The following is a 25974-nucleotide window of genomic DNA, read 5'->3' on the forward strand; positions in this document are numbered from 1 at the left end:
AACTTAAATGCTAAAACAGAGCCATTAATAAAGGAAATTTCCCCTTTCTTCATGTTAGTTAGCACATTTTAAAAACATGACCTATTTTCCTAAACTAGACAGAACAGATTACATTTTCCAGAAGGCATGAGTCACTCCACTATAAAGTCTCCAAGCTGTATCAATCTTCATCAACTTAAGCCATTCATGAGGTTTTATTTTTTCTCACTGAATATAAGCAGTTTGTTTTAAATGAGAAACTGCTACATCCTCTCTGGATAGTTAAACTTGATTAGAAGGTTAAATATTAAATAAGGGTGAACTTTATTCTGAGAGAAGGGAGTGGAGGGACCTTGATAATAAGCGAAAGACTACAAGGATATTACTGTGGATATATATGAGTATAACTAGTTTGTACCACGCTCTGCTTGGCTGTAAGAAGTCCAAGCAGCATAACTTAACTGCCAGAATGAGCCAGATATCTTTATTTATGGAGCTTCAGTTGAATATATTACAGTCTGGTTTCAAATTGTTACCCGGGAAGTTCAAACTTTTGCATGGAGTTTGTGTCGAAAAGAGCTTCCGCTGTCTGGTGGTGGAACAACCCCCTGGGTCCTGCAGGTTGTCAGGGAGGTTACACGACAGGTCAGCAGTGGGGTTTCCCTCTGCCATGTGCGTTTGGGGTGCTGAGGAGGCTGATGGAACTTTGTGATACCATGGAGACCTCTGCTAACGCAGCAGCAGGGGAAGTACGTGTGTTCATACAGCAGTAAGACTTGCCACTTCCTCATGAGGTTCGCTCTGTGCCATACACATACCGAGAAATTAGGCTTTGTAAATGAGTAAGGTAATTGCTAATAAGTGCTAATCACGCTTAGCAGCAGTAACTCACTCAAGACTGCACGGAAGGATCTCTCTCAGCCTCTGAAGGTGAATCTGAGTTTTCCACCAATTCCTCTTTGGTCTGACTTTTAGAGAAAAACAGGTATAACTGTTTTCCATTGATAATATACAGCCAAAAGGCAAAAATCTGTCGCAAGTCTTAATCTAGTAAACAAACATTTCCATCTCGGTCCTTTAGCTGAAAAGTAATTTGTATGTTCTATGAAAATGTGTTGTCTGTTTTTCATGCAAAAGACATTTTTTTTTAATGTTGCCATATATGCAGTAAAAACCACCCTTTGAAATAGTTCTCCTTCAAAAATATCCTTGAGGAAAGGGTAGAAACTTGTGGTTTATTTTTCCCATTGCTTCAAAATGACCTTCTTACATCTGCAGGAAAGACTCTCTGGGGGCTGTTGAACCATGAAAGTATATTCATTTAGGGCATTGGGTGCCACAGTGATTTTAACCAAGTGTTGGATGCAGTGCTGGAAAAAGAAAAAAGAAGGAACTTTTGTTTTTGTTGTTTTGCTTTTTGCAACCTGGCATGAAGAATAAGGTCAGGAGATGCGTGCTTGGGAAAGACCCAAAGAGAGAGCTGGAAGCATGCCAGCCTCACTGAGTCATAACACACATGCTTATAAGTGTCTTTGTACCTTACAAAGTCCTGACTTTTCAAATAAAACCATCACTGCTGTAAAAGTATTTACATAAAAATTAAAGCAAATAACATGGAGTGGTGCATGTATTCTCCCTTGCTCCAGCTTTGTTTTACCCTGTGAACTATGGCTCCTGTTTGCTTAAGGCAAGGTTGGGCCAGGCTGAAGAATGCTGTATCTGCAATGAATGAAGGGAGAAGCTTGAGTCGTGCTGCTGCTGCCGCCCAAGGAGCTCAGCAGCTCTCATGATTTCAGGATGACATTTCACCTACCCAGGAGGTGATATTAAGCCTGCCTCTTGCTTCTGCTTTTAAAAAATTAATATTTGAGTATAATTTTGGAAATAGGAAGGCCATGTGCAGGCCACATGTGCAGATCAGGCAGCTGGACTGCAGGGAACAAGCACTTAAGGTGTAGGTGAAGGGTGAAAGGTACAGGTGGTGCACATTTTGATTTCTTTGCAAATCTGTACACATTATGTATTGATGTGTGTGTGTGTATATATGTATCATTATTATATATTGATTAAACATGTATCATGGTTGCTGAAGTTCAGACATAAATGTACAACGTATGGTTCTCTGGAATGGCATAACCAAGAAGGTGGCATGATTTTTTTTTTTTTTAATTTTAATTTAAAGGAAATGATACAGTTGTGTTTCTTAATTCTGCCCCAGGGTTCCCCTGGCTGTTTGTGTCTGTTAGTTTTATTCTGAGTTTATAGGATAATCTTATTGTCATATTGGGAGACAGAAATCATCTCAACTAACCTGCACAGTGAAGGTTGTGGGCTTGTGGTGATGAACCTACAGTTTAAGATGTTATTCAGTCCCTTTTTTTGTCTGAGTCAATAATGGACAATCCATTAGTTCCCCATAAGTCGTTTCAATGGCTAATTACTTGCACAGTTGCAGAAATTGTTCTTTAATTCTGTCTTACATTTTTCTGAATCAAGTTCCAGCTCTTGGACTGTGTTATAGCCATCTCTGCCAGCCTTGAGAGCCATCTATTAACAAATCTCTACTCCCTGTGGAAATATTTAAAGGCAGCAATTGAGTCAGTCCTTTTGAGCTTGGGGTGGGGGCGGTGGGGTGGTGTTGAAAGGTTACATAGATTAAATTCCTCAAGGTTTTCACTTGACCATATTTCTAAACAGTTTTGGGTGTGTGTGTGTTTCGCTAGAGTGAGATAACTCTTGCAGTTGGTGGTGGTGTGAGTGGCACACGAGCGCACAACAACTCTCTCTCCACTGGGGTGATGAAGCAGAGGTGATATGACCCATGTAATTATGGTTAAATGTATCAGGAGCTGGAGCTGTGGCTCAGCTGTGCTCTGAGTCAGCTGCTCTCCAGCATTTGGCTGCTTTTGTGCCATAGGCTCCAGGGAAGATGCACTTGGCGATTGTGAAACCTTTTTATTGCTTCTGCAATATGGAACCATGTGAATACAGGTGTTGGCAGCAGCGTAACCCCTTACTTTGTTGACCTTGGATAGCACATGGTTTTGGAGAACTTGACGACTTTTTTTTCAAGCTGGGTGGTGTGTGCAGGGGAAGCCCACTGCAGAGGAGTGCATGCAGGTCAGTGGCTGCAGCTTGGACACAACTGGGCTGGTGGAGGCTCTGAGGGGGAGAGACTCTCCATGTGCATTTCTAGAGGCAGCACTACTGTCTCATGGGGCAGATGAAGCCAGTATGGTTCATCTGGAGTTTTACAGCTCCAGGAATTGTGTGAAGTTGCTTCAGGGGATGCTGAGGCTTTAGTTTCCACCTTTTGGGCCCCATCTCTTGGCTGGTGGCACTAATGCCCAGGCAGCCCCCAGGCTGGTGGGACCATGTCCTGAATGTTGCTGGCACCAGGGAGACACCTTAGCTGCCAGAAAATTGTGTATCGCATTGTGCAACATCCTTTGCGTCCAACATATTGCCTGGGGAGACCCAACACATTGCCCGGGGAGAGGGAGATGACTCCAGGTGCTTCACAGGTGGGTGGCCTAGACCAGATGCCGCTGGTGTGCAGTGCTGTGCCTTCCCTTCCACAGGAGGGACTATGGTGGCCTCCTTCCCTTCCACAGGAGGGGCTGTAGCCAGCTGGTGCCTGGGCACGGGTTCTGTCCTCAGCAGATGCTGATTTAAAGACCAGTCCTATCAGCAGGTTTCACCCTGTCACTGTTGAAGCAACGAATGATGCCATGTGCTCCTTGCAGGGATACGCTGTGACAGAGTGGATTTAATTTCTTTATGATTTCTTTTTCTCTTTTTTTCTTTTTTCCTTTTTCTTTTTTTCTTTTTCCTTTTTTTTTTAAATTTTGTTGGATTTTTACCAGGATAAAAGGGCCAGTGAGATCAGGAACTGATGGGTGTTTTTGTGCAGCTTCCATTACGAATGCCAGTGAAGGGAGTGAGTAGTGTCCGCAGGACTGTGTTCATAACATGGACAGGATTGGAGGTGCTTATGACTGTTTCCTAACTGAGCCTGACTCCCTTAAGGACTTAAATAGTTCTGTGAGCATGATGTCCCATTGGGCCGTTCGTGGAGGGAATGTAAATGAGGGCATCCTTGGTCAAGCTTTGTTAAAACTGGGCTGCAGCCCTCTCTGTTTCATGTTGCTTCTGATTAGGGCTGAAGCTATGTTGGCAGCAAAATGGTAAGCCAGTTATTTGTGTAAACCTTTGTTGACAAAATAACTGGATGCACTACTCCTTTTAAAATGCTTGCTGAGAGATTTTTTTTGTCGCTTTTTGGTTGCTGTGGGTGTTGGGTTACAAGTTTGATTTCTTGGCCCAGAGCTGCCTGTACTCTAAAACTCTCTGGGCATAGCTCAGCCTTCTTCAAAGTGTAGTAGCTTGTCCCTCGTGTGAAATGCACATCCTGCTGCCAAAATGCTGGCTGCTTTCACTGCCCTCATTGTTGCTTTTTTTGTTGTTGGGGTTTTTTTTTTGTTTTGTTTTTTAACCCCTGCCAAGTAATTTGTCCTAGAATTTTTTTGGGGGGAATGTGAGGGATGGAAATGTTTTTGATCACAATTCAGCAGCTGAATGCCAATGTGTCACTAGAGGAACAAAGGAAAAGCTATCGCTGGTCACCCTAAACTATGGTGGTTTTTTTTGGAAGTTGGCAGTGTCCATCTTTTCTTTGGCACATGGACGGTCTTAAGCTGTCCTGCCTCCTGGTGGGGATTGCTGATGGGGCTTGTGGAGTTTTCGGTGTGAGGTGACAGTAACAGTACGCTGTGGTACACTTACCACTTAAGGTCTGCCTAGAAATGTTAATCTTTTGCTTTGGCAGTGATGTAGCCCCTGAGGAACTGAAGGGCAAGAATGCTTTAATAGTGATTTCCAAAGACCCCAAGACAATTATGGGGCTTATGAAAATATGATGACTTACCTATGTCACTTACGTCTTTTTATCAATTTGCTGACTTAATTTATTTGAATGCTAAAGACTTTAGGGAAATACTTTTCCAGGGAGTTAATCTTTTGTCTAAAGTGAGTAGTAAATTTGACGTAGACTGGTATTCCTTTTGATAAATTTGTATTTGTCTCCTAAAAATAAAGTAGAAAATATATGCCCCATAAGCCAAATTCCACTTGGCTTTATGCTGAGATAAATTCAGAATAACTTCATTGTTGTCAATATACAACATCATTATAACACTGCAATTAATGCAAAACACTAAACCAGAAAGAAAATAACCTGAGCCAAGAGACACAAATGAAGGCCAAAATGGCAACAAGAGAAGTTGGTTCACCAAACTTGCCTCTTCAATTTCTGCATCATTCATTTTAGTGTTTTGTTGGGGTTTTTTCCCCTCCTCTTAATTACCTGGGAGAACACTTCCTGGCTGTGATAAATTTCTCCGTGAGGTATTAATGGTAAGGACTTTAACAATTAAGTTTTACCTCCTGCTGAACACCTGGTACATGCCTACTGCTGTTTGCAGAACAAAGGATTAGAGGGACTAATGCTCTGACCTGATAATACTTAATGTTTCTGTTCTCTGCTAGAGCTGATCAGGTTGCATTTTCTTACATGGTATTCTTCTTCAGTTTTTCTTCTTTTTTTTTTCTTTTTTTTCTCTTTCAATGAATTAAAAATAGTCTGTGTAGCCGTAAGCTTTGGGGGTTTATTTGGTTTTGTTTGGATTTTTGTTTTGTTTCAAGTACATGCAACTAATGTCTCCTTTCTGTTTCTATCTCCTTTAGGATGACAGTGATGGGATTCCCTGGTCAGAGGAGAGGGTGGTGCGGAAGGTCCTTTATTTATCACTGAAGGAGTTCAAGAATGCACAGAAGCGGCAGCACAGCGATGGCATTAGCGGGAGCCTCAAGGCAGTGAATGGTGAGACACCTCTGTGGTACTGCTGGAAGGACTCAGTCCTTTTCCACGCTGTAGCAGGGAGGCAGACCATTGTACCATCTGGCATACACTGTGCCCTTTTGATCTGCATGGAGGAACTTTGTTTCTGGAATGCTTGAAATGCCCGGGTAGAAGAATCTGTATGTTTTAGTTTCTGGCTAACTGATTTAGATGGGGATCAGGGTGGAGAGAGGTGGGAGGACTGGGACAGGCTGCCAATCCAGAGAAAAGGAGCTGTTATAGTCAGTCTGCTTCCTGATGTGCTGAGTATGTCAGCAGAGAAGGCAACCATTTAGAGGTGATTGGCTTCAGTTGCCTTGGGGATGTACACTTGGACAGAATTTACATACTGTCACTTAGATGCAAGAAACTGGCTTGCTGGCATCTCTCTGGAGTGATCCAAGTCCACAGGTGAAGTAGCATAGGATCTACATACAGAGTTAAAGGGCTGACAGGACACAAGTGCTGTGACATTGGACTCCCCTAGTTTAATAGCTCACAGAGCAGTTGTTAAAAGGTATTAAAAGGAGATCCAGACAAACTTAGATGACAGGAGCTTGAAAGGAATTGAATTTTATTTCTTTAATGCTCTAGTCAATTATTATCTGTTGCTTCCCTTTCCCTTAAAGCTTGCTTTAAAAATCTGTGGTATCCTGAGAGGTGAATATAAAGTGTGTCTCTTTCAGATTCACTTAGACCCTTACTTGAAAAGGCTTTGTCATGCTAGCTTGGGCCTTGAAAGTGATGACTAGCAGGATTCAGATTTATGGGCAGGCTTACAGTTTTCACTCACAAGAGCTTATTTGTTTCTTTATGGAGTTTTATGGCAGTTCCTTTTAGGCATGTGCATAACTATACACGTGCTAATGCATTAAAGCGACAGCTGGGTGCTTGCTTGGTAGGTTATTCATATTTATATGTAGCTTGTGTTGTTGACACGGGGAGTCAGATTCCACTGAGCATTACTGTCAACAAGGCAAAAAGCTAGAGGACTGGCTGGATAACTACAGGCAGCATGATAAAGTCACTGTATTGCGTAAGAAATTGCAAACTCCTTAATGTGATTAAAGAAGACCTCAGACTTCCCAGTTCACTAATAATATCAAATGCTGATCTGATGGGAAGGGGCATCTAGGTTTAAAAGCAAGCCATTTATAAGCTTGGAGGTGTACACAAAACAGCATTGGCTTTTTTCCTTCCAACACCTCTGCATCATTGATCTTCTGTCAAACACAATTTCTCTTGGAAACTTTCTTATTCCATTGTGGGGGTTTTGTTTAGTCAAAGGGAAAAAAGTCCAAAGGCATGAAGCACAGTAATTGTGTGTTAGGAGGCTTTGATGGTGTGCCAGGTTACGGGATGACTGAGATTTTCATGGTGTGTAGTTTCTCCAAAGGCAGCTTAGATAAAAAGTGAGTTGGCTGGGAATGCTGTGTCAATGCAGGTACCAGACATGGAGTATGCCACTGTCTTCCCCTGGCAGCAGCAGAGCTCACATCTTTGCTCCTTCACAGGAATAAATGACCAGTTGTTTGAGTTGAGGGTCGCTTTTTTTTTTTTTTTTTTTGAGCCAGAATGATATTCCATGTTGCTCTTTCTGTTTGCTAAATGATTTTTTAAAAGTCCTGTCTTGGCATTGCTCTGTTTCAACATCTCTGTCCAAAAGTATTTTTTTTACCCATTGATATTTCATTATGCAGAGAAAAATGAGCAAAAGGGAGGAGGATTGATATTGTGCAGTTACATCAAGAAAATCAATTTGAAAATGCAATTTGTTCATTACATTAAAAAAAATGTAAAAAATTCAAATCCCTGGGTCTCTATGGACTGGGAAAAAAGCAGGTCATCCTGAGAAATTACTGAGCTATTTTGAATTCAGGGAAATGTGTAGTATTATAAGGATGAGTCTTAGATCTGAGATTTCATACTGTTGGGAAGAAAAAATGTTTCCTTGTATGTGTCCTTCGTTCAACTTTCAGGCCACATCCATTGTTTTTTGCTTGTTGTTGCAAAGGGTAGCATGTGGTTAAATACATTTTTATGTGACCAACCCATTTTTAAATTTGTTTATTTATGTGACTGTTGAAAATCAAATAGGTCACCTTTCAATACCTGGCAAATGTAACCATTTTCAAAACTGGAAAGGAAAGGTGTGAGGGGATTCAGGCTCTCTGAACTCCCTGCTCTGTGCAGGAATATGGATTGGCCTTGTGTGTTTCTAGTAGCTAAGGGGACTGCAAACAGCTGGGTTGCAGGATTTCATCTTTGTGCCACCATCTGTAGTGCAGAGAGACTTTCTCTGGTCTAGTTTTAGAACTGCCATTCCTTACATTTACTCATTCATAGACTTGCAATCTGTTTAGTAGACAGTATTTATTTGTAGCAATAGAGGAAGGTAAAAGGTACACCTGCTCCTTGCAACTTGTGTCTTTAAGAAGTTTTTATGCATTTGGAGCAGCTGAAGTTTGAACAACATGCTACAAACGCTCCTTTGCCAGTGTTTGTGAAGCTGCAGCTTAACTTGTATGAAAATGATTGTCAATTGTATTTCATCTGCTGAGTTCAGTAGTATCATTAATGATTTGGTAGGTGGAATAATGGTACCTCTTTGATTGATAGTGTGAAAAGCAAATTAATTTTAAATGTGGAAGATGAACCTATTAACAGAAGTCTTTTCTGTATTAAAGTTTCTGCAAACTCTGATGTGCTGGTGGTGGCACAGAGACAATTAACCTCCGTGCCTCTGAATAATAAAAATTAAATTTAAAATAAATAGGAATTGAAATTACTTCTGGCAATTTTATGTGTGATAGTACCATAGCTGTCTCTGTCTCAGTACTAAATCTACTTGTTATCCTGAAAATAACCCTACCATTTTCAGTTTGTGTCTGAAACTCTGTTACTTAAGTGGTTCCGATTAAAGGGAAAGGCGAGTGGGTATATTTTGGTTGTCATATCAGTGGTTACATTGCATGTGTGTTTATGTTGACTCTGAATATTTGCAGAGTATAGATCAACACCATACAGTATGCCTTTGTTTCCTACATGTTCCTCTTCAGCCCTTGGGAATATAAAATTTGAAGGAGGTGCTTGTGCTGGTTGTCAAGAAACTCTCTGCAGCCCTAAAAGGGATACTGGAACTCTGATTATGGAAACAAGGTCATGCGCTGGAAAAACCCAGTGGGACTTCTTTAGTGATTTTGATTACTGCTGCTTGTTATTTGCGTTAGGATTTTAAGAATAGGGATTGGTGTTCGTAATAGTGATACCAATTTTCAGAGATCTTCATCTAAAAGGAGAACTAAATCCTTTGGAAAATTGTTTTCTTGTGCAGCTTAAAATGTGAGATAGGGCTATAAAAAAGGCAATGAAAGATGTAATAATGGTTTGCATTCTGTTGATGAGAGTAAATCCAGTACCCTCAAAAGACTATATAATAAAGCAAACTTTTATGACCCAAGACTTAAAGTTCTGTTTTTCAGGACTCGCAATAAAGAAATCTCTGATGCAGAAATGCATTTCTGACTGGAAAAAGCGACAAAGTTTCCTTATTTATTTAAGATGGTTAGTTATTCTACAGAGATGACAAACCAGATGTTAGAATTATTCTAGCAGATAGTTTGTTTTCACCAGCTATATTTTGTCCTAGAAAGATGTCATGGCAGTTTCCAAACATGTCATCTAGGTTAAGCTCACAGCAGGTGTAATCTGTTTGGGAAATCAAATGTATGTGAGGGAATGCTTTGGTTCAAGGCAGAAGTTGAAGTCTTGTTCATTAAGTAAATAAAGAGATGACTAAAAAAATGTAATTTTGCTATTCTGAGAGATTTCACCTTACATTGAAGGTTGTTGGAGGAACTTACTTATTTAATGTATGTTCTTTAAGTGGAGTGGGAACCATGTCAGCACATGGATGGAGGTAGTGGTTGGACCACAAAGTCTCTGGTGCCCCTTTCTCCCATCACAGAATCATCTTGGTTGGAGAAGACTTCCAGCCTTTGTCTGATCACTACCTTGTCTGCTAGACCACAGCAGTAAGTGCTACGTCCAGTTGTATTTGATCGCCTCCAGGGATGGGGACTGCACCACTTTATACTGGTCTGCTTCTGCCCTCAGCCATTCCCACATGAAAGTTCATGTGACTTTTGTTGGAGAGTTGTTTTTTCCACAAATGATACATCTCCGCACTGAGAGGCAGCAGTGTCTGAGACTGTTATTGGTGGGACTGTGGTGCCAGACCCAGTGGCAGCACCAACCTCTTGATTCCTGGGTTCTGCCCATCCCTTGGCTTCCACACTGGCTGTTCAAGCCAGCTGGGGCAAGCAGCAGTGCAGTCTGAAAATAGCTCTTTTTGTAATTGATGCATGCATTTTCAAATGTTTTCTGCTCACTGCATGGGGGTTTGTATCCCCCATGAGCCCATGTGAGCTCCCTAGTGAGCCATGTTGAAAGGAAGGTGCCCAGTGATAGGGTGGCATGCGACTGTCTTCACCTGACTTCAGCTTGTTGGTGAAACCTCTTTTCCCTGGCCGTGTAGATGGTACTCCAGGCATGGCATGAAAATCGCAACAGATGTGGTAGAAATGCCTAAACACTGCTAAGCCGAGTGCTTCAGCTCAGTGCCATGTATTATCTGCCAAAAGCTAGCTAAGAGAGGATGGCAGCAGCTGCCAGCTGGGCAACTGTGTCTTCCCTTAAGACCACGTCTCATCTCTTCTGACTCCTGTAGATGAAAACATGGCAGCCCTTAGGGAAGTGCTGTTGTTTCAGCTGCACCTCTGTGTGCCCAGAGTGATGTGAGTCTCCTTCAGCCTTCAGTTTTGAACAAGAAAATAGCCCTCTTCATTCACTGTGATGGTTCAGATATACTGATAACTTAATCTCTCTTATTTCTGAAGGCTGCAATTAAGTACTGCAAGAAGGTTTTATGCTAACGTTTGTCTAGGGAGCTTTTCACTCCTTTCACTAGTGAGATTGCATTTGTTGACAGTGGGTAATGTCTGTCTGTCTCCTAACCTTAATAGAAGGTTGTAACTGTGCCAAGGACCCTTGTCTGTAAGTGGATTTAAAAAATGCATCTACAGAAACAGAAAAACCTCTTTCAACTTTGCAGTATTTTCCATTTACATTCAGCGTAAACAGCCTTTTTGGCTAGTTTTAAACTGTGATTAAATATAAATGTTTTCAGCTAAAAGGTTCAGAAAATAAGCATTTGAGCAAATTTGTCATGGCACTCAACATCACTTTCACTTTGGTGCTTGCTGTCAAGTCAATTTAAAGATTAACAAATAAATAACAGGATGTTTGAGTTGGGCTTCATTGAAAATTTCTAAATCTTCTTTCCTTTCTTTGTTTTCTAGAATATAATTAATTTTGAGTCTGGCAGGGACTTGCTTGTTCATTGGCTGATACAGGTTCTTCTTTGCCTTTTCTATCATCACTATTCATAAAACATTTTGCAGGCCAAATTATGCCCCCAGTAATGTCAACTGAATTTGATTATGTCCATCCAAATTGTGCTCCTGTCTTAATAAAATTTCAGTGTTTAGCAAGACTGATAGAGAATTTTCTTTCACAAGACACCCATATTCCATTTCCTCTCAAATGTAACAGAGATAGATATTTATTTAACCTGTGAAACAGAAAAATCGTATAATTAATTTTCTTAAAATTTATTTCATGACCATCTAAAAAGAGCTTCTGTTGCTCCCGAGTGCATTTCTAGGCAAACAAATTCTAAAAATAATCTTGTCTCCTTGAGTATTGCTAATCATAAGTCATAGAAAATGAAAATGGCAATGAAGAATCTGCAGATGCGTTTGCATTATCTGTAGCAGACTTATTATAGGCCTAAAATAAATAAGTTGAGGAAAGGTGAGAAAGAGTTAAGCAGTAGCTGATGAGTCTGGCCCTTCTCCTTTCACCTCAGGCCTTTAGCTGGCTCTGCCATTTTTCTGCCCATGCAGTCTAGGCAGTCCAGAGTACTAACGTGGCAGAAAACTAGCCCAGAAAAAAAGTATTTTAAAAAAGTAATTTTTTTTCTAGTTTAATGAACTACACATGTTCATTAAGAGGTCAGGTGAGCACCATGTGCTCATTTGGTGGAAATGGGGGAGCAGAGTACCTTGACTTAAAGTTGGAGGAAGAGGATATCAGACTCCCCATCCTTTTTGATAGTAGCAAGCTGCTTGACTTGGCATATTCATCTTGTCTAACCACAGCCTTAGGATTGGCGCAGTCATTTCGTCTAACCACAACCTCAGATGCTAGAAGGGACAACAGTTGCCAGGAATATGAGTAAAAAAAGATTCAGCTTAAAAGTTCATTGGAAAATGCTTCACAAGTGTAGATGCTAGGTTTATGTTTCTCTTACAAACAAAACAAAAATCAACCCATTGCCAGCTGGTCTAGAGAAGTGATTGTCCCACTCTACTTTGCACTGCTGCAGCCTCAGCTCAAGTCCTGTGTGCAGCTTTGGATACCATAATATAAGAAATATATCAAGTTGTTAGAGAGTCCAAAGGAAACTACGAAGACGGTGAAGCGCCTTGAGGGGAAGCTGTTTGAGGAGCAGCAGAGGTCACTTGGTCTGTTCAGCCTGGAAAAGGGGAGACCTCGTTGCAGTCTCTTGACTTCCTCATGAGGGGAAGAGCAGGAGCAGACACTGATCTCTTCCCTCTGGAGTCCAGTGACAGGATTCAAGGGAATGGCCTGAAGATGTGTCAGGGAAGGTTTAGGCTGAATATTTGAAAAAGGTTTTTGACCCAGAGGGTGGTTGGGCACTGGAACAGACTCCCAGGGAAGTGATCATAGCACCAAGCCTGACAGAGTTTGAGAAGTGTTTGGACAATGCTTCCAGGAACGGTGTGACTTTTGGGGGATGGTGCTCTCAGCAGGGCTGAAAGTTGGCCTCGATGATCCTTGTGAGTCCCTTTTAACTCAGGATATTCTATGATTCTATCAATTATCTCCAGCACCCCCAAAACCCCACAAACAAATGCACCAAGAAAGCCCACCCAAAAAAAAAGAACTCGAACTCACCACTTAGACAGTGACGGAATTTGTTGCGTTGACTCTCCATGAGAAAAATACTTGGCCTGAACATCAACAGAGAAAACAATTTTGTTTTCCTTGACTCAGGGTAATTCTGCATAGCTGCTGCCTTGGGTTTTCTGTATCAGCAGTCTGGAGAACACCCTTGAGTGTGGATAGACAAACTGTTTCATTCTCTCTTTATCAACTGTAAAATCTCCAGCCTAAATTTGCACCATGGCATCTTTTTGGCTGATATTTACAACCAAAAGAGTGGTGGTAGTTTTGCATCACAGGGTTGCCAGCTCTGTCAAAAATTGTACCTTTTGTCAGTTCTAGTTTGCCTGATTTGGAAATGAGAGTAAGACATACCACTGAATCTGTCATTAAAATAGCATACTCAATTTTATTAAGAAAATAGGAATGTAATGGGAAATAAAATGAGCATTACAAGTAAGTGCAGAGAAAAGTTTCACTCATACACACAGACCGTGTAATGCAGTTTACTGTAGTGAACCCTAGGGAGCCTTATTTTCTGAAGCTGTCTCTGCTTGGCTTTGAATTAGGCCTTTGCTAATTATTTTTATACTATAGCTTTGAGCTTTTAGTGCAAGACTACATTTGTGGAGTGCTTTCAGAGTATTAGAGAGAATATGTTTTCAGCCTTCAAGGGGCTGTCTTGTGTCCTAGAACCTCCACAGTGGTTTTTATTGGTGTGGGGGTGTTTTAGAAATGACTTTCTGTTTTAAAAAGTTTGAGAACTATTTGCTCCAGCAGGACATTTCTAAGGCCATTAGGCTGTGTTTAATTGGAGCAGGTGTCATGTGTGCTGTAAGCCCTATTGTGTCAACCCTGGCAGTAAAGTGGTTTTAGAAAAAAAAGCAGAGATTCTGTAATTGCTGATGGGCACAGTAGCCAATTCAGCAAGTTGCCTGATACAGCTGCCAATGTACCATACTCTTCACCTCAAATGCCCTTCTGTGTTCAGAGGCCTTGACTTGTTAAGAATATGGGATGACAATCAAAATGGGTTAGGGATCCTTGTAGTGATGTGGAATAAACTGAAAGCACCAGTAGACTGGTGTCACGTTATTTTAAGTGTCATTGATCCACATCTGAATGTAGAATTTCTAGTGTGAAAAGCAAGAAAACCAGTCCCTTTTTTAGAGCAATGAAACTCTTCAGGAATTAGTCACATTTGTTTCACGGCTCATAACAGCCTGAGAGATTGGTCTGCGTTCTGTGTGCATGCCTCCACGTTTCAGTTTGGTTTCGTTTGGATCTTTTTGCTTTAAAATCTGCGAGAAACCATTCTGAAATAACTGCTCTCTTTAAGTAACTGATGATGATGAGAGGTTCATCACATAGCAGATCCGTTCCAGAGCTTGTGGGTGAATGTCTTCCAAAAAATAAATATAGCCTAGTACGTATACTGTTAAAGTCATAGCAGATTGCTTTCCATAATAATAAACGTGCCTGCATTTTTAAATCTTCGTGTGTATGTGTGTGTCTAACTAGCACAGATTTATTACAAGCAGTTAAGGTGATGTTGTATTCAGAATTAGTTGCAAACATGTTTTCAATAACATGCCTTTGATGCCCTTTGTTTCCCAGTTTAAATGAATTTAATACTGGGGGAGTTGTTGATCGAGTCAAAGGTATAGATACAGAAGCCTTGGGCTTAGGGCAAGAAGGGGTAACAGTGACAAGCTTAACTCATAAGTGTTTTTTTCTGGTACCTCTGAAGGAATTTCCCTCTCTGAGTGCTAAAGATGGCTGAATTTCCACCCTTATCCATCCTGTTTTCTCCCCTTATGAGACTGTTAGTGAGCATTGCAATCACAGTCATGACCATGTGATTTTTCAGATCTGTCCACTAAGAGGCTAACTCATTCCAGATAAACCCTGAACAGACAACATTCATTTTTTACTTTGCTCAGAATTTCCTGTGCTTTGTTCTGCATCTGTTTGTGAAAGACTGCGTTATCTTTGAAAGCCTTCATCTTGTTTCTTTATTCAAGCTATACGCTAAAATGGAAAAAAGGGAAGAGCTGGAAAGAGCCCAGCTGGAGCAATGTGCCAAAGATCCCACAGAGGGATGGAGCTGGCAAACTCCTGAAACCTCATCAGCTGACCTCTGGTACAATTTGGGAAGCCAGGAGATAAGCCACTTTTCCTGCTAAAGGTTTGGCAGCTTCAGCCAGCCATTCCGAGTAATGCCTAAAGACCACACCAGAATTTAATTGCATTTTTCTCCTCCTTCTTTCAGCCCTCACTCAGCTTCTGTAGTGGTTGACCTCAAAAATATTTCAGTTCAGCTTCTTCTTAGTCTTTGTGTGCATGTATGTAAACAGATGTTTTAGAGCTAAAGTGCATATTGACATGCTCTCTTCCAGCTGGGTTGTCTCAAAAGCAGGTTCTCCCTAAAATACCTCCATCAGACAGTGGTTGTTGTCTCTGGTGCTGTGAAAGGTGAGTGTTCCATGGCCAACTGTTTTTAAAGATGTTCTGCAAGCACCCCAGTTTTTTAAAGTTACGCCTCCTGTGTATGTGGATGGATTGAAAGAAGCTTAAAAGTGATGAAAATGGCACAGAAGGAGTACAGTTTTTTCCTTTCTTCGCAACATGGGAAATTTCTTTCTGTTCTGGGTGGAAATGCTGTCACAATGTTATCAAGAGGGTGCAATGATAGAAGTGTGTCCTTTCCTATCTATATATTTTCTCACTGAGAAGTGGCATCTGGGTTGTACTACCACATTCACATACAGGTGTATCGGATGGAGGTGGCTGAAGAGCAATTTCATCCCGTTTTGTTTTTTCCTGACCCCTGCTCCCTTCTGGGATGTTGAGATCTTGTTTCAAAGCCTCAGGCTCTTTCTCAGTCCGTGGCTCCATATGCCAGAAGGTAATGATAAGATTGCATGGAGCCACAAATCTGAGATTGATACAGGAGTGGGCTGGGGCTGGGGAGAAGCATATTCCTGTTACACAGTCTGCATGCAGAACTTAATTTCTCTTCCCTCCTCTTGGTTCTGGTGGTCTAGAAACCACAGGTCCTGTGTCTGTCTAGAAAAATGCTGTTCCTCTTCCAAGGAGAAGACACCTAACCTTTCTCTTTAATGTGACAATCTATTTGATGGGGCAGTAAGCAAATAAGTCTGTTTTGCCAAGATAATAAAATCTGCTGCTTTCTAGAGTAGTTGTTCTGCCTCTTTGCATCTTGGGAGGTCAGCAGCAATTACCTTCAGGTGGAAGTCATGAATAAGGGATAGAAGTTACAGGAATGTGGCTTGAATTCCAGATCTTCTTGAAGCATAGGTTTTTGCTGCTCTTCTCTCCCTCCCCAAAATCAATTGAAGATGGCCTTTTGTGCAACAACGAGGTCTGTGGTTAGGGACTAGTTGTCAAGTTTTATTTAGATGGAAACCTGTCGCAGAAGCAGTACCTCATCTCATTGTCCTGCAGGGATGAACTTCAAACGACAGTTTACATTTGCCTGGAACTGACCTTCTCTAATTGAAATGAACAAGGCTGTCTTATCTAAGTAGATAAACACAGCTCATTTGCAATTGTAGATCTAAATGCACTCTTTCATGGATTACCTTGGAACAGTATGGTGCTGTCCTTGAATATTTAAAGACTCATTAACAAGAGACCAGAATTGAAGATTATATGATTTTTTGTGAAAAAGAGGTTTTTGAACTGCAAACTGATGCTGATCTCTGCTAGGCTAGAGGAAGACTGTTTGGTACAAAGTCCCCTTTATGCCAGCATGGAAGGCGCTCCAATAAAACTGGCATGCAAAGTCATGAAGGTTGATTAACATCCACAGCATTACACAGGGTTATATACAAGTACTCTGCTCATAAACTAGAATAAATGGGCCATTAGTTAAGGCATTGCTTAGCACAGAAAACCACCTAGGCTTCTGCCATTAACAGTCTGGAAAGCAGACCTTTTAGAAATAGTTGACTGATTAGAAAAATGGGTTTAAAAACTTCCTGCAAACTTGAATATTGGGGTTTACGGGGAAGGTTTTGCAGACTTTCAGATTCTCTGGCATAACTGGATATCGAGATGGTGCTGGATTGCCATCTGGCTGGATCAAAATTTTAATTGCTCAGTTATTTTCTATTTAAACCCTTTCAAATAATTTTGGACCCACTGGGGAGAGTCTTGTGAAAACTAGATTTGCAGGGAAACTTAGAAACTCTCTCTCTTGTGAAAAAGTGTCTGCTCTTGAGTCTGTGCTTTCCTTTTTCCAGGAGAGATTCTGCCAGGACAGACAAAGGGCTCAGAAATCTTACCGAGGTTTTAGGAAAACAACTTTCAGGGTTTTTTTTGTGGCTGATGGCCCTCCTGACCTTTGAGGGATCTCACTGAGCTTTTGGTTGGTGTGTCTGTTTGCTCTAAAGTTGAATGCTGTTATGAAGCTCCAAGGAGGAAGTTCTTAGTCCTAAGGTTTGGGAGCAGGTAGTAGTGGCAATTTCAGCAGGATTTGGGGAATTTTTGCAGTATGAGAAGGGGGGAGATGCCCTCTATAAGGGGCAGATTTTGTCGTGATGTGGCCTTTCAAGCGCAGAAGATTATTTGGAGGGTAGCACTACTTACACAGGTCCTGCTCTAAAACCATGTGGGGACATGCCAAATGAAAATACGACTTCAGCAGAATTCATTTGCTAAGGTGTAAGAAACTTCTGTTTTAAAAGTGCACACATTTCTCTCTGCCCCTGCCACCCCCACTCCAAAGCTTGCAGCTCAACTGACTGTAGATACTGTTTTGAGGAAAAACTGGTGTATGGCCCTTCTGATAGACACCTCAACACAGAGCTCATGTGAGAACTTAAAGAAATATGCTCTCTTAGTCAGAAACTACAGTGAAGAACAAAGGGAAAGCTGCTGGAACCTCATGGATTGCAAGAGTTTCCCACAATATACATTTTGCCTCTCAAAATTCACTAAAGTACGATCAATGTTCAAGTCCAAACTTAAGTTTAAGTTGCAGTTTTGCTGTATTTGCTAGCCATCTATGTGCAGAACCATGTTGCTGGACACATTTGTGCTGTCTCTAAAAACAGAGCATCCAGAACCTGCGTAAGTCCTTGAAACACTGATATATGGCTTCCTTCAGAATTACAGAGAAACTGTTCCTCGTCCAAATCTAGCAGCGTCTGCTGCCAGTGCCTGTCGTGAGAGATATTCCTATTTATACCCCTTGCTCTCTGTGAAATGTAGGTCAGGATTTTTAGCTTATGATTGCCCATAGGACAAATAATTTTCAGATACTTCTATGTTAATACTGGACAATTAGGAGTACTCCCTCTCTGTTTATCTGAGCTCTTCATATTTGTTGACAGCCTTTTTAATTGGAAGGAGGAAAAGGTGTTTTGCTGTTTCTCAGTGAACTTTTCCTCTACAGCTACTTTTGTTTTTTATTCTGTCTTTATCCTCTTATTTTCTGGGCTTCCTTTGAAGTGTGAGGGTCTGTTGCCATGCCATGCCATGCCATGCCATGCCGCGCCGCTTGCTGCAGGCTCAGTGTTACAGCCATGGAGATTTCTTTTTTCTTTTCCTCCACTGCAACTCCTGGGCCATCCAGCCTAATGTGAGAACAGACTGGTCTTAGTATTTGGAGAAAAGATCTATAATAAGCACTGGGGACATGCTGGTAAAAAGCATCAGCATGGTATACCAGCTCTGTTGGAGTACTGACTGTACATTAATTTTCTAACTTATAATTAGCTATATTAAATTCCAATTTTCTGAAAGGACCCATTATCAAATAATACTCTGTTTGAAATCTCAAAGAAACATAAGGAATGAAAGCTTAGTCCTCTTATGCTTTCATCTTTCAGAAGCAATCCCTATCTCAACATCTTGACCTACATTTTCTTTTTACCCTCTCCAAGAAACATTGTGTGGATTTAATGTCTCAGAAGGGAGGTAAGGTTTTTTGAAATGCGTGTGTATGTGTTGACATATAAAGTTTGGTAAAAACAATGAGTCTTTCATGTCCCCAATGACTTTTTTTTTTTTTTTTTTTTTTTTTTTTTGGCTTGAAAATATTTTCTATAGTATCTCTGAGGCAGATTTTAGTTCTGGAAAGCAATTAAATGTAGAAAGTCTAACCTATTATTTTATGGTCCACTTATATAAATCTTGCTTCTGCCAAAGCCTTTCCTGATTATACATGGCAGTAGAAAAATAAATTTGCCTTTCATTCCTTCTTGCATCCTACTCTCCATTTTCATCTAGTCATACATTTTCTTTTTATGATTAAAGGGGATGGTTTTTATGTTTGTTAGTTTATTTGTTTTGTGGGGGATGGTATGTTTAAAATACTGGATTTGTTCCCATTGGTTCTCACCCTTACTGTGTAGCTGTTTGGTGTTACTAATAAACAGTTTTACATGGGAGTTAGCTTTAACTGGGTGTCCTGAACGTCCACAGAAGCAAAGGCTGTCAGTGCTGCTTTCCCATTAGATTGGTCCATCGTTCTCTGTTCAAAACGTATTTCCAGTACTCAGGGTGTACTCAATGCCATCCTCTCTGCTTCATCCCACCACACGGGATGTGTCTGTCTTCTCCAATTGCAGGATGAATGTTGCTATAGCATTGCCCCGTGTGGGAACAAGGAGAATTCTTTTGCCTTTTGTTCAGTGGGGTTTTTCTTGGGGGAGGGGGAGGGGGTGCTGGTGGGTGTGAGTGTGTCTGTTACCACTCTGAACATATGAAGTGCTAAATGCTTGCTTAACATTAACACTATTTAATAGTCCTTGAAGCTTGAAAAACATTGTAGGGTGGGAATATTCTAACTCCAGGAAGACTGTGTTTGAACTGTTTCAGTTTAAATGTCTCTCTGGCTTTTTATTCACAGGGTACTGTGAATGTACAGAGAGATTCCATTTGTCTTTTTTCCTCCTCCAGTGTTGTCACATCATATTGAAATAGAGTTAGGCAGTGTTTTGACTATCAATAATGCACTTTTGGCCCTAGATCAGGGTATTTTTTTTATTGTAGTGATACAATAGTGAACTTCAGCATACTCACAGCCTCTTGAGTATATTTTGAAAGCTCATTTACCTCTTTAACATATATTTCTATGCTGTTCCACTGCATGTACCTCCCACCCCCTCACTCCCATTTCTCTGATGCTGTATTTAAAACAAGAAATATGCTAATGGATGTTAGCCTTCAATTACACCAATGCATGAAATGAACATTCTGTGTAATGAGTTCTTGGTTGGGGGAGGAGGAAACAGTATTCTTTAAAAATTGCAAGATAGTATTTTATCTCCTTTGCTTATTTGGAAAGATAAAATAATTCAATGCACATCACTGTATAGTCTTGACTATGTAAGTGTGTGTTGATGGTTGTACAAAGGTTTCTATTAAGTCAGGAAGCAGCTAATGCTGTTTCACTTCCTCTTCTGATGCTCTGAAACATGAGCAAAAAAAGCTGTTTAATAGCAGCAGAATGTTTCGTGGTGGTGGAATTTAACTCCTCTGGGGGCTGGTTTGTCGGGAAGTCTCCTTAACATTTCAGAAGCCTTCTCTCCAGCATCAGGTTTTCAAGTGGCTGCCCCCCTACCCCAGCTCTCATCTCTTCCCCCTGTGGTTTGCCTGTAGAGCTCACAAAAGGGAGGTGAAAGTAAGGTTAAGCTGCTGGTCTCAAGAGCTGCAAATAGAGATGGAAATTGCTTGGCTTGTGAGGAGCCTTTTCTTAAAGGCTGTTACAGCATTGATGTTTCCTGTGCTGATGCTTCAGAGATCTGCAGAGATAATCCTGGCAAGAATCAGTTGTTGTCCCCGCAATTAAAACTGGAATGGTCTCCATGTACAGTGTGTCAGGTGGCCGAGTTGGCATTACCGATGCCTTTGGCCTGTGTGCCATTCTTGCAGTGAGATCCTCGGAGCTCAGCTGACGGCTGAGCACAGGATCCTCCTGCTTTATCCCTTCACCTGCTCTCCAGTCACTGTGGTGCTGGATCTGGTCTGGGAGGGATTTCTCCTAAGCATCTTGCAGCTATAGATTTATTTCCTGGCGTGTACTTTTCCATTGCACGTTCCCAGCAGGTAGGTGGCTGCGGTACATCAGAGAGATGTCCGCCAACCTCTGCCACTGCTGTCAGTGTTGCATGGGAATGGGTTGGAATCCCTACCTTAGGCAAGGGCTCCGTTCTCAAATAGAGGTGAAATGTCATCGCTGACGTGCGCACCCATAGCAGAACAATTTGTTCATTTTTGTCAGGCTTTCCTATTGCACTTGTGCTTTCAGTTTGCTGCAGTTGGTCTCAATGTTTTACTGTCACAAGCCTCCTCTCCTCTGACAATAGCCCTGCAAACAGATTACAGGGGACTGAGTGCAACAGCAGAGCAGTTCTTCATCTCCAGCACGGAGTGTACTCCTCTGACCTTTAATTTTAAAAAGTGAGGAAATGATACTACTCACTTGCCTGCCCTTACAAGAAAAAAGAAAAAAAAAAATCCCTTCCCCTCAAAAGAGAAAAATACAGATATGTGACAGATTTCACAGTAAGATAGGTGGATTTTTTTGATTTGTATTTTTGTAAAGCATCCTGGTTTTGCAAATATGGATGAAATAGGTTTACTTAACTGTATGGTAAAAAAAAAAATACCTTTCTCTGACTACTACATTGCTGTTTCATGTGTTAGAACCATGTCAAGTGTTTTAAAGAATATATTCTTATAATCAATTTAGCAAGATAGATAAGAAACCAATGACAAGGAGGAATGCACCCTAAAAGATCAAAGGCTGAGTTTTGTGAGCTTTCCAGGTGATTGAATTTTTATGTTGCTTTACAATACATTGTAGATACTTTCTGTGAAGGAAAGGAAATAAATGCTGGGTTGATGGTACCAAGGGGAAGAGTTCTCTGCCAGGAAAAGCAGCTCTGGTTTTCCCCTGAAGAGAGCTCCCTTTCCCTATTAGCAGCGAGGTGCTGAGCATCGTGGATGACATTTAGGGTTACAAACAAAAGCCTTTAAAACCAACAGCTTAAAAAACATGTTTGAGAATTGCTCAGGCAGCTTTCTCCCCTCCCTCTTTCTGGGATGTCACAAGACCTTATGCTGGCCTGGTTGTCAAGTCTGTGTTAAGGCTCTGAACAGACATGTGAGCACTCAGGCTGGCAGGAAATTTGAGATCTGGCTGCAGGCAGTGCCGATGCATCCCTGGCGAAGCATCCCAGGCATTGCAGGAGGCAGCCTCCCTCCCTGCCTGAAGTCCAACCAGACTGCCCTGGCCTCCTGCACCAGGGGAGGGCTGTCTGCCATGGTGCTGAAGAGGCTAGGGTGTTACGTTAGAAGTGTCTGTGACCTATTCTTTTAAAGTCAGTGGATATTTAATTGCTGTGAACTCAGAGATCATAATTCAGGTGCTTAGTAGAATGAGGTGACATGCCAGAGGAAAAAAAATAATCTTTGTCAGCAAAAGAGGTTGACAGCTTGACTCCTGGAGCTGACTGATGGATGATCTGAGAGTTAGGGAGGGCATATTCACTAAAAAGTTATTGAAAATGTGGAGCAAAAGTAATTAAAGTGGTTTAATTCAAGTATCTGTCATATGTAACTTGAGTTCATGTAGAATACATTCATTTAGCTCGACTAATTTTTCCCAGGACGGGATGCGTACTTTTTCTGTCCTTTTTTTTGACTGAAAGTTCAGAGTACCTCCAGTGAAGGGAGGGTTGAATCCATGCTCGTATCTGCTTGCTGCATGGGACAATCACTGTTGCTGCATCGACAGGCTGTGCATTCTTGCAGCAAACAGGATCCTCATCACTCATGTCATGTTAAGGGGAAAAAAATTTCTATCTGTCTGGAGGGGTGCCCATGCTCCTGGCAAAAGTCATGAAAGGCAAATCTTCAATGACATGCATTAAAATATCAAATGGGACTATGCAATTAGAAGTATGTCATTCAGCGTTTGCTTTTCACAGCTTTTGTCACAGAGGCGCAGAATTGGAGACAATTAAGCAGAGGATAACCTCCCCAAAAGGGCTTTCTGGCAGTTCTCGTCTTTTCCCCATCCTTTTTCTTAGAGCACACTGCTGTGCTGGAGCCTTTCTACTCTTTCAGAATCTGCTGTTTTCTTAACTTTTGAGATGTGTGTAGAAGCCAAGCCATACATTTATGTCTCTGATAATTTTATTTAATTTGGTTTATGTGAGAAAGAAGTAACTTGGGCTCTCTGTTCTTGCTGCTCCATTTGCAAATGGAGGAGGGCTGTCCCAGTCCATCAGGGGAGTGAGGATGCTAGGTAAGAACTATGCTGCATTCTTAGGTTCTGCTGCCAGCTCTTCAGGCTTCCCCAAAGACTGCAGCAGAGGGCTGGCCTGGCCCCTGCCTGCTGCTGCTTTCTTAGGGAAGATGGTGGCTGTCCAGGACACCAGTTCCAGAAATGGGCTTTTCTCCATCTCCATCAGCCCAGATAGTAAGCCTGGCCTGTTCGTGTGATCCCTCACCACAGATCACTGGGTACTGTGCTTCATTAGAGGAAAAGCACGTAGCAAGTGTTCATCAAGATGCTGCTTTGCTGTTGTTCCCAGTTTCATGCAGATATGCAGTTTCCAAATTACACAATCTGTAAGGTTTTCCTAGAAATCCTAACAAATATAGCCGAGCCTTGCTAAGCCTCTGGGTTTTAGCAGCACATTTCTTCCTTTTCAGGCTCACAAGTATTCATTGTTACTGAGACATTGCATGTCTTTTTATTTCCCTTGTTGTTTTATTTGCACATTCATAGGTTGTATTTTCTTCCAATTAGCAGGCTCTTCCTTGCTTCGCTGTGTTTGCCTTCACCTTCTTTCTTCCTCCTTCTGTTATACTCTGTGGAGACACAATTGCTAATTTTTACTTTCCAGTGTAGAATAGCTGTTGTCTAGAGACATGCTCTTGGCATAGCTTTCTTTCTCATGTTACTTAAAATATCAGAATGTCTTTTTTTAATTTTCTTTTTCATCTTTACTAATCTGTCTAGTCCCTAGGTGCCAAGGTATGGATATTTTTGAAGTGTGGATTTATTGTTCCTTTGTCCATCCATAGCTAGTGGAAGCTTAACTCTGAAACTGGAAGAGGCTAAATGCATGCTGGGGTAGGGGGAAATAACTTGACTGAAAAATGGGACTGCTATGGTATATTACAGTTAAGCTAGCTCTGTAAAAGTGCTTCAGGAAGGGAAGGAATTGCCCTCACCTATTGACATGTGTGACAAAGACGTGAAATAGTGATTAGCTTGCTTTACTTAATTCTTATTTTGCAATGTCATCCATGTTCTTTCCCTCACATGGGGGTATTTGTGAAGGACAAGTAAAAATACTTTGGAAATAGAGTCAGTAACTTTTCTCCAAATAGCTCTCAAATGGATAAAACAAAACAAAAAGGTGGAAAGAACAAAACATTTAAAAACTAAATTATTTCTTTCACAGGTATAATGCAGTATTTCTTTACTCTCTCCCATGGGGCATCACCCCAGTGGTTTTCCATTCAGCTGTAAAATTCCCCAAGAAAGGCAAGATAAAAAAGACATGACGGTTTTGGCATAAAAACCAAAGACTTTATTTGTGCCTCACTGATAATTTTGTTAATACCTAACAACTTAGACTTTTCTCTCTCTCAGTGGTTATGCTGGTATTTCAGTTGCTGATATTCTTGAACTAAATGGAGATAAATTATATTTTTTGTGGACCTGCTTGTGTCTTTAACTTCTAATAAAATGCATGTTTGACTCTGTTTCCATGTTGCATATGAGAGAAGGTGTCTTATAGGATAGATGCAAATCTAAGGGCACTTTACTCAAGAAATAAAGCCACTCTGTCCAACAACAAATTCTACGCAAAATCTCACATCACTGAGGGATGTGAATAACACCAGTCCTGTGTCTCAGGTCATGGTTACTGTCCGTACCCCTCCCTGTGTTTCACTGTGGAAGCTGAACTCACCGCTTTTATTTTACAGCTGGGTGAGCTGAGGTGCCTGGAGAGGAGGTGGCCTCTCCAGGGGGCACCTGCTTGGTGATGGCTGCATCTGGATAGAGTCCAGGTCCCTGCATCCTAACCAAGCTCTCTTCCTGGTGTTGGTGTTCTTGGTTTTCTGCTGAAGGCTTCATGCCTTTTCCGACTACATATCTGAACATCAAAGCTTGCATTGTAGCTTGCATTTCAAGTCCCCTTATTCCTTTGAAGCTTTCTGACTGCAGTCAAAGGAGGCTGTGGGACTGAGGTGGATTTGAGTTGTGTGCGTCAAATAGTGTGATTCCTTGTCAAAGTACAGGAAGAGTATATGGTGCTTATTTCCCTGGTGCTAAAAGGGAGTGTTTATGGTACCATAAAATTGACTGTGTTTGTTTGTCAAAACTCAATAGTTTTTACACAGCCTGGCACCAATTTACCAGAAATGCTACTGCTTTCCCCTTATCATACAGCTCCAGGGGCAATTGGTGGGAGCTCAGTAGCACAATGGTACAATATAACACACAGTAGGGTGGTGATCATCAGCTCTCTTTCCACTTCTCTGTTCTGCTTCATTCAGGAGAGCTCTGGCTTTTGGGTTGGAGGACAGTCGTTCCTTAGGTTTCCTTTCCCCCAGCCTCCCCTCTGTAAAATTAGGAAAAATACTAGAAAAATCCAAGAGTAGCCATTTGTGATTTTAAGGTATGACTTAATTGTCTGCATTTGTAGGAAGGGAGTTTAAGAGAGATGAGCTTGTTCCCTCAGCTTTTTTTGGGTCAGCATTACCGCTACTATCTCTTCCACCTGTCAGTGAACACCTACTTCTCTGCTTAGCCTATTTGTTAATCTTGTTCCCTCCCTCATCCAGGCCACACCATCATGGAGGCTATGGCCTCCATTCTGCCCCTATAAAATATAAAGTGCCAGAAGAGGTCATGTGTTTACTTGGAGGAATGAGAGGTTCAGAGTTTTCATTGTATTCTTACAAGTGGATAAATGTCTTTAATCAGAGAAGTGTGTCTCTTTGAATTCTTAAAAAAAACCCCAAACCTATAATAACAGAAGTATGGACAAGTATCAGGGGAGGTTTTT

At 41.3% G+C, this 25974-nt stretch overlaps 1 protein-coding gene across 4 annotated transcripts in view; it reads left to right on the forward strand.

The window, feature by feature from the left end:
• The window catches only part of JARID2 (jumonji and AT-rich interaction domain containing 2), a 211030-nt gene that overhangs the window by 85645 nt on the left and 99411 nt on the right, over positions 1 to 25974 (forward strand). For 3 of the 4 annotated variants that reach the window (XM_053988818.1, XM_053988004.1, XM_053989582.1), the window contains exon 2: positions 5725 to 5860. Coding sequence is in view for 1 of the 4 variants with exons in the window: in XM_053988004.1 (XP_053843979.1) it covers positions 5725 to 5860 (136 nt within the window). In the remaining 3 variants the exon portion in view is untranslated. Of the gene's footprint in view, positions 1 to 873; positions 910 to 5724; positions 5861 to 25974 lie in introns of those variants that run through there. The other variant, XM_053990358.1, reaches the window with a different exon arrangement.

The sequence above is a fragment of the Vidua macroura genome, chromosome 1, assembly GCF_024509145.1.
Source record: "Vidua macroura isolate BioBank_ID:100142 chromosome 1, ASM2450914v1, whole genome shotgun sequence".
NCBI classification, from domain to species: Eukaryota; Metazoa; Chordata; class Aves; order Passeriformes; family Viduidae; genus Vidua; species Vidua macroura.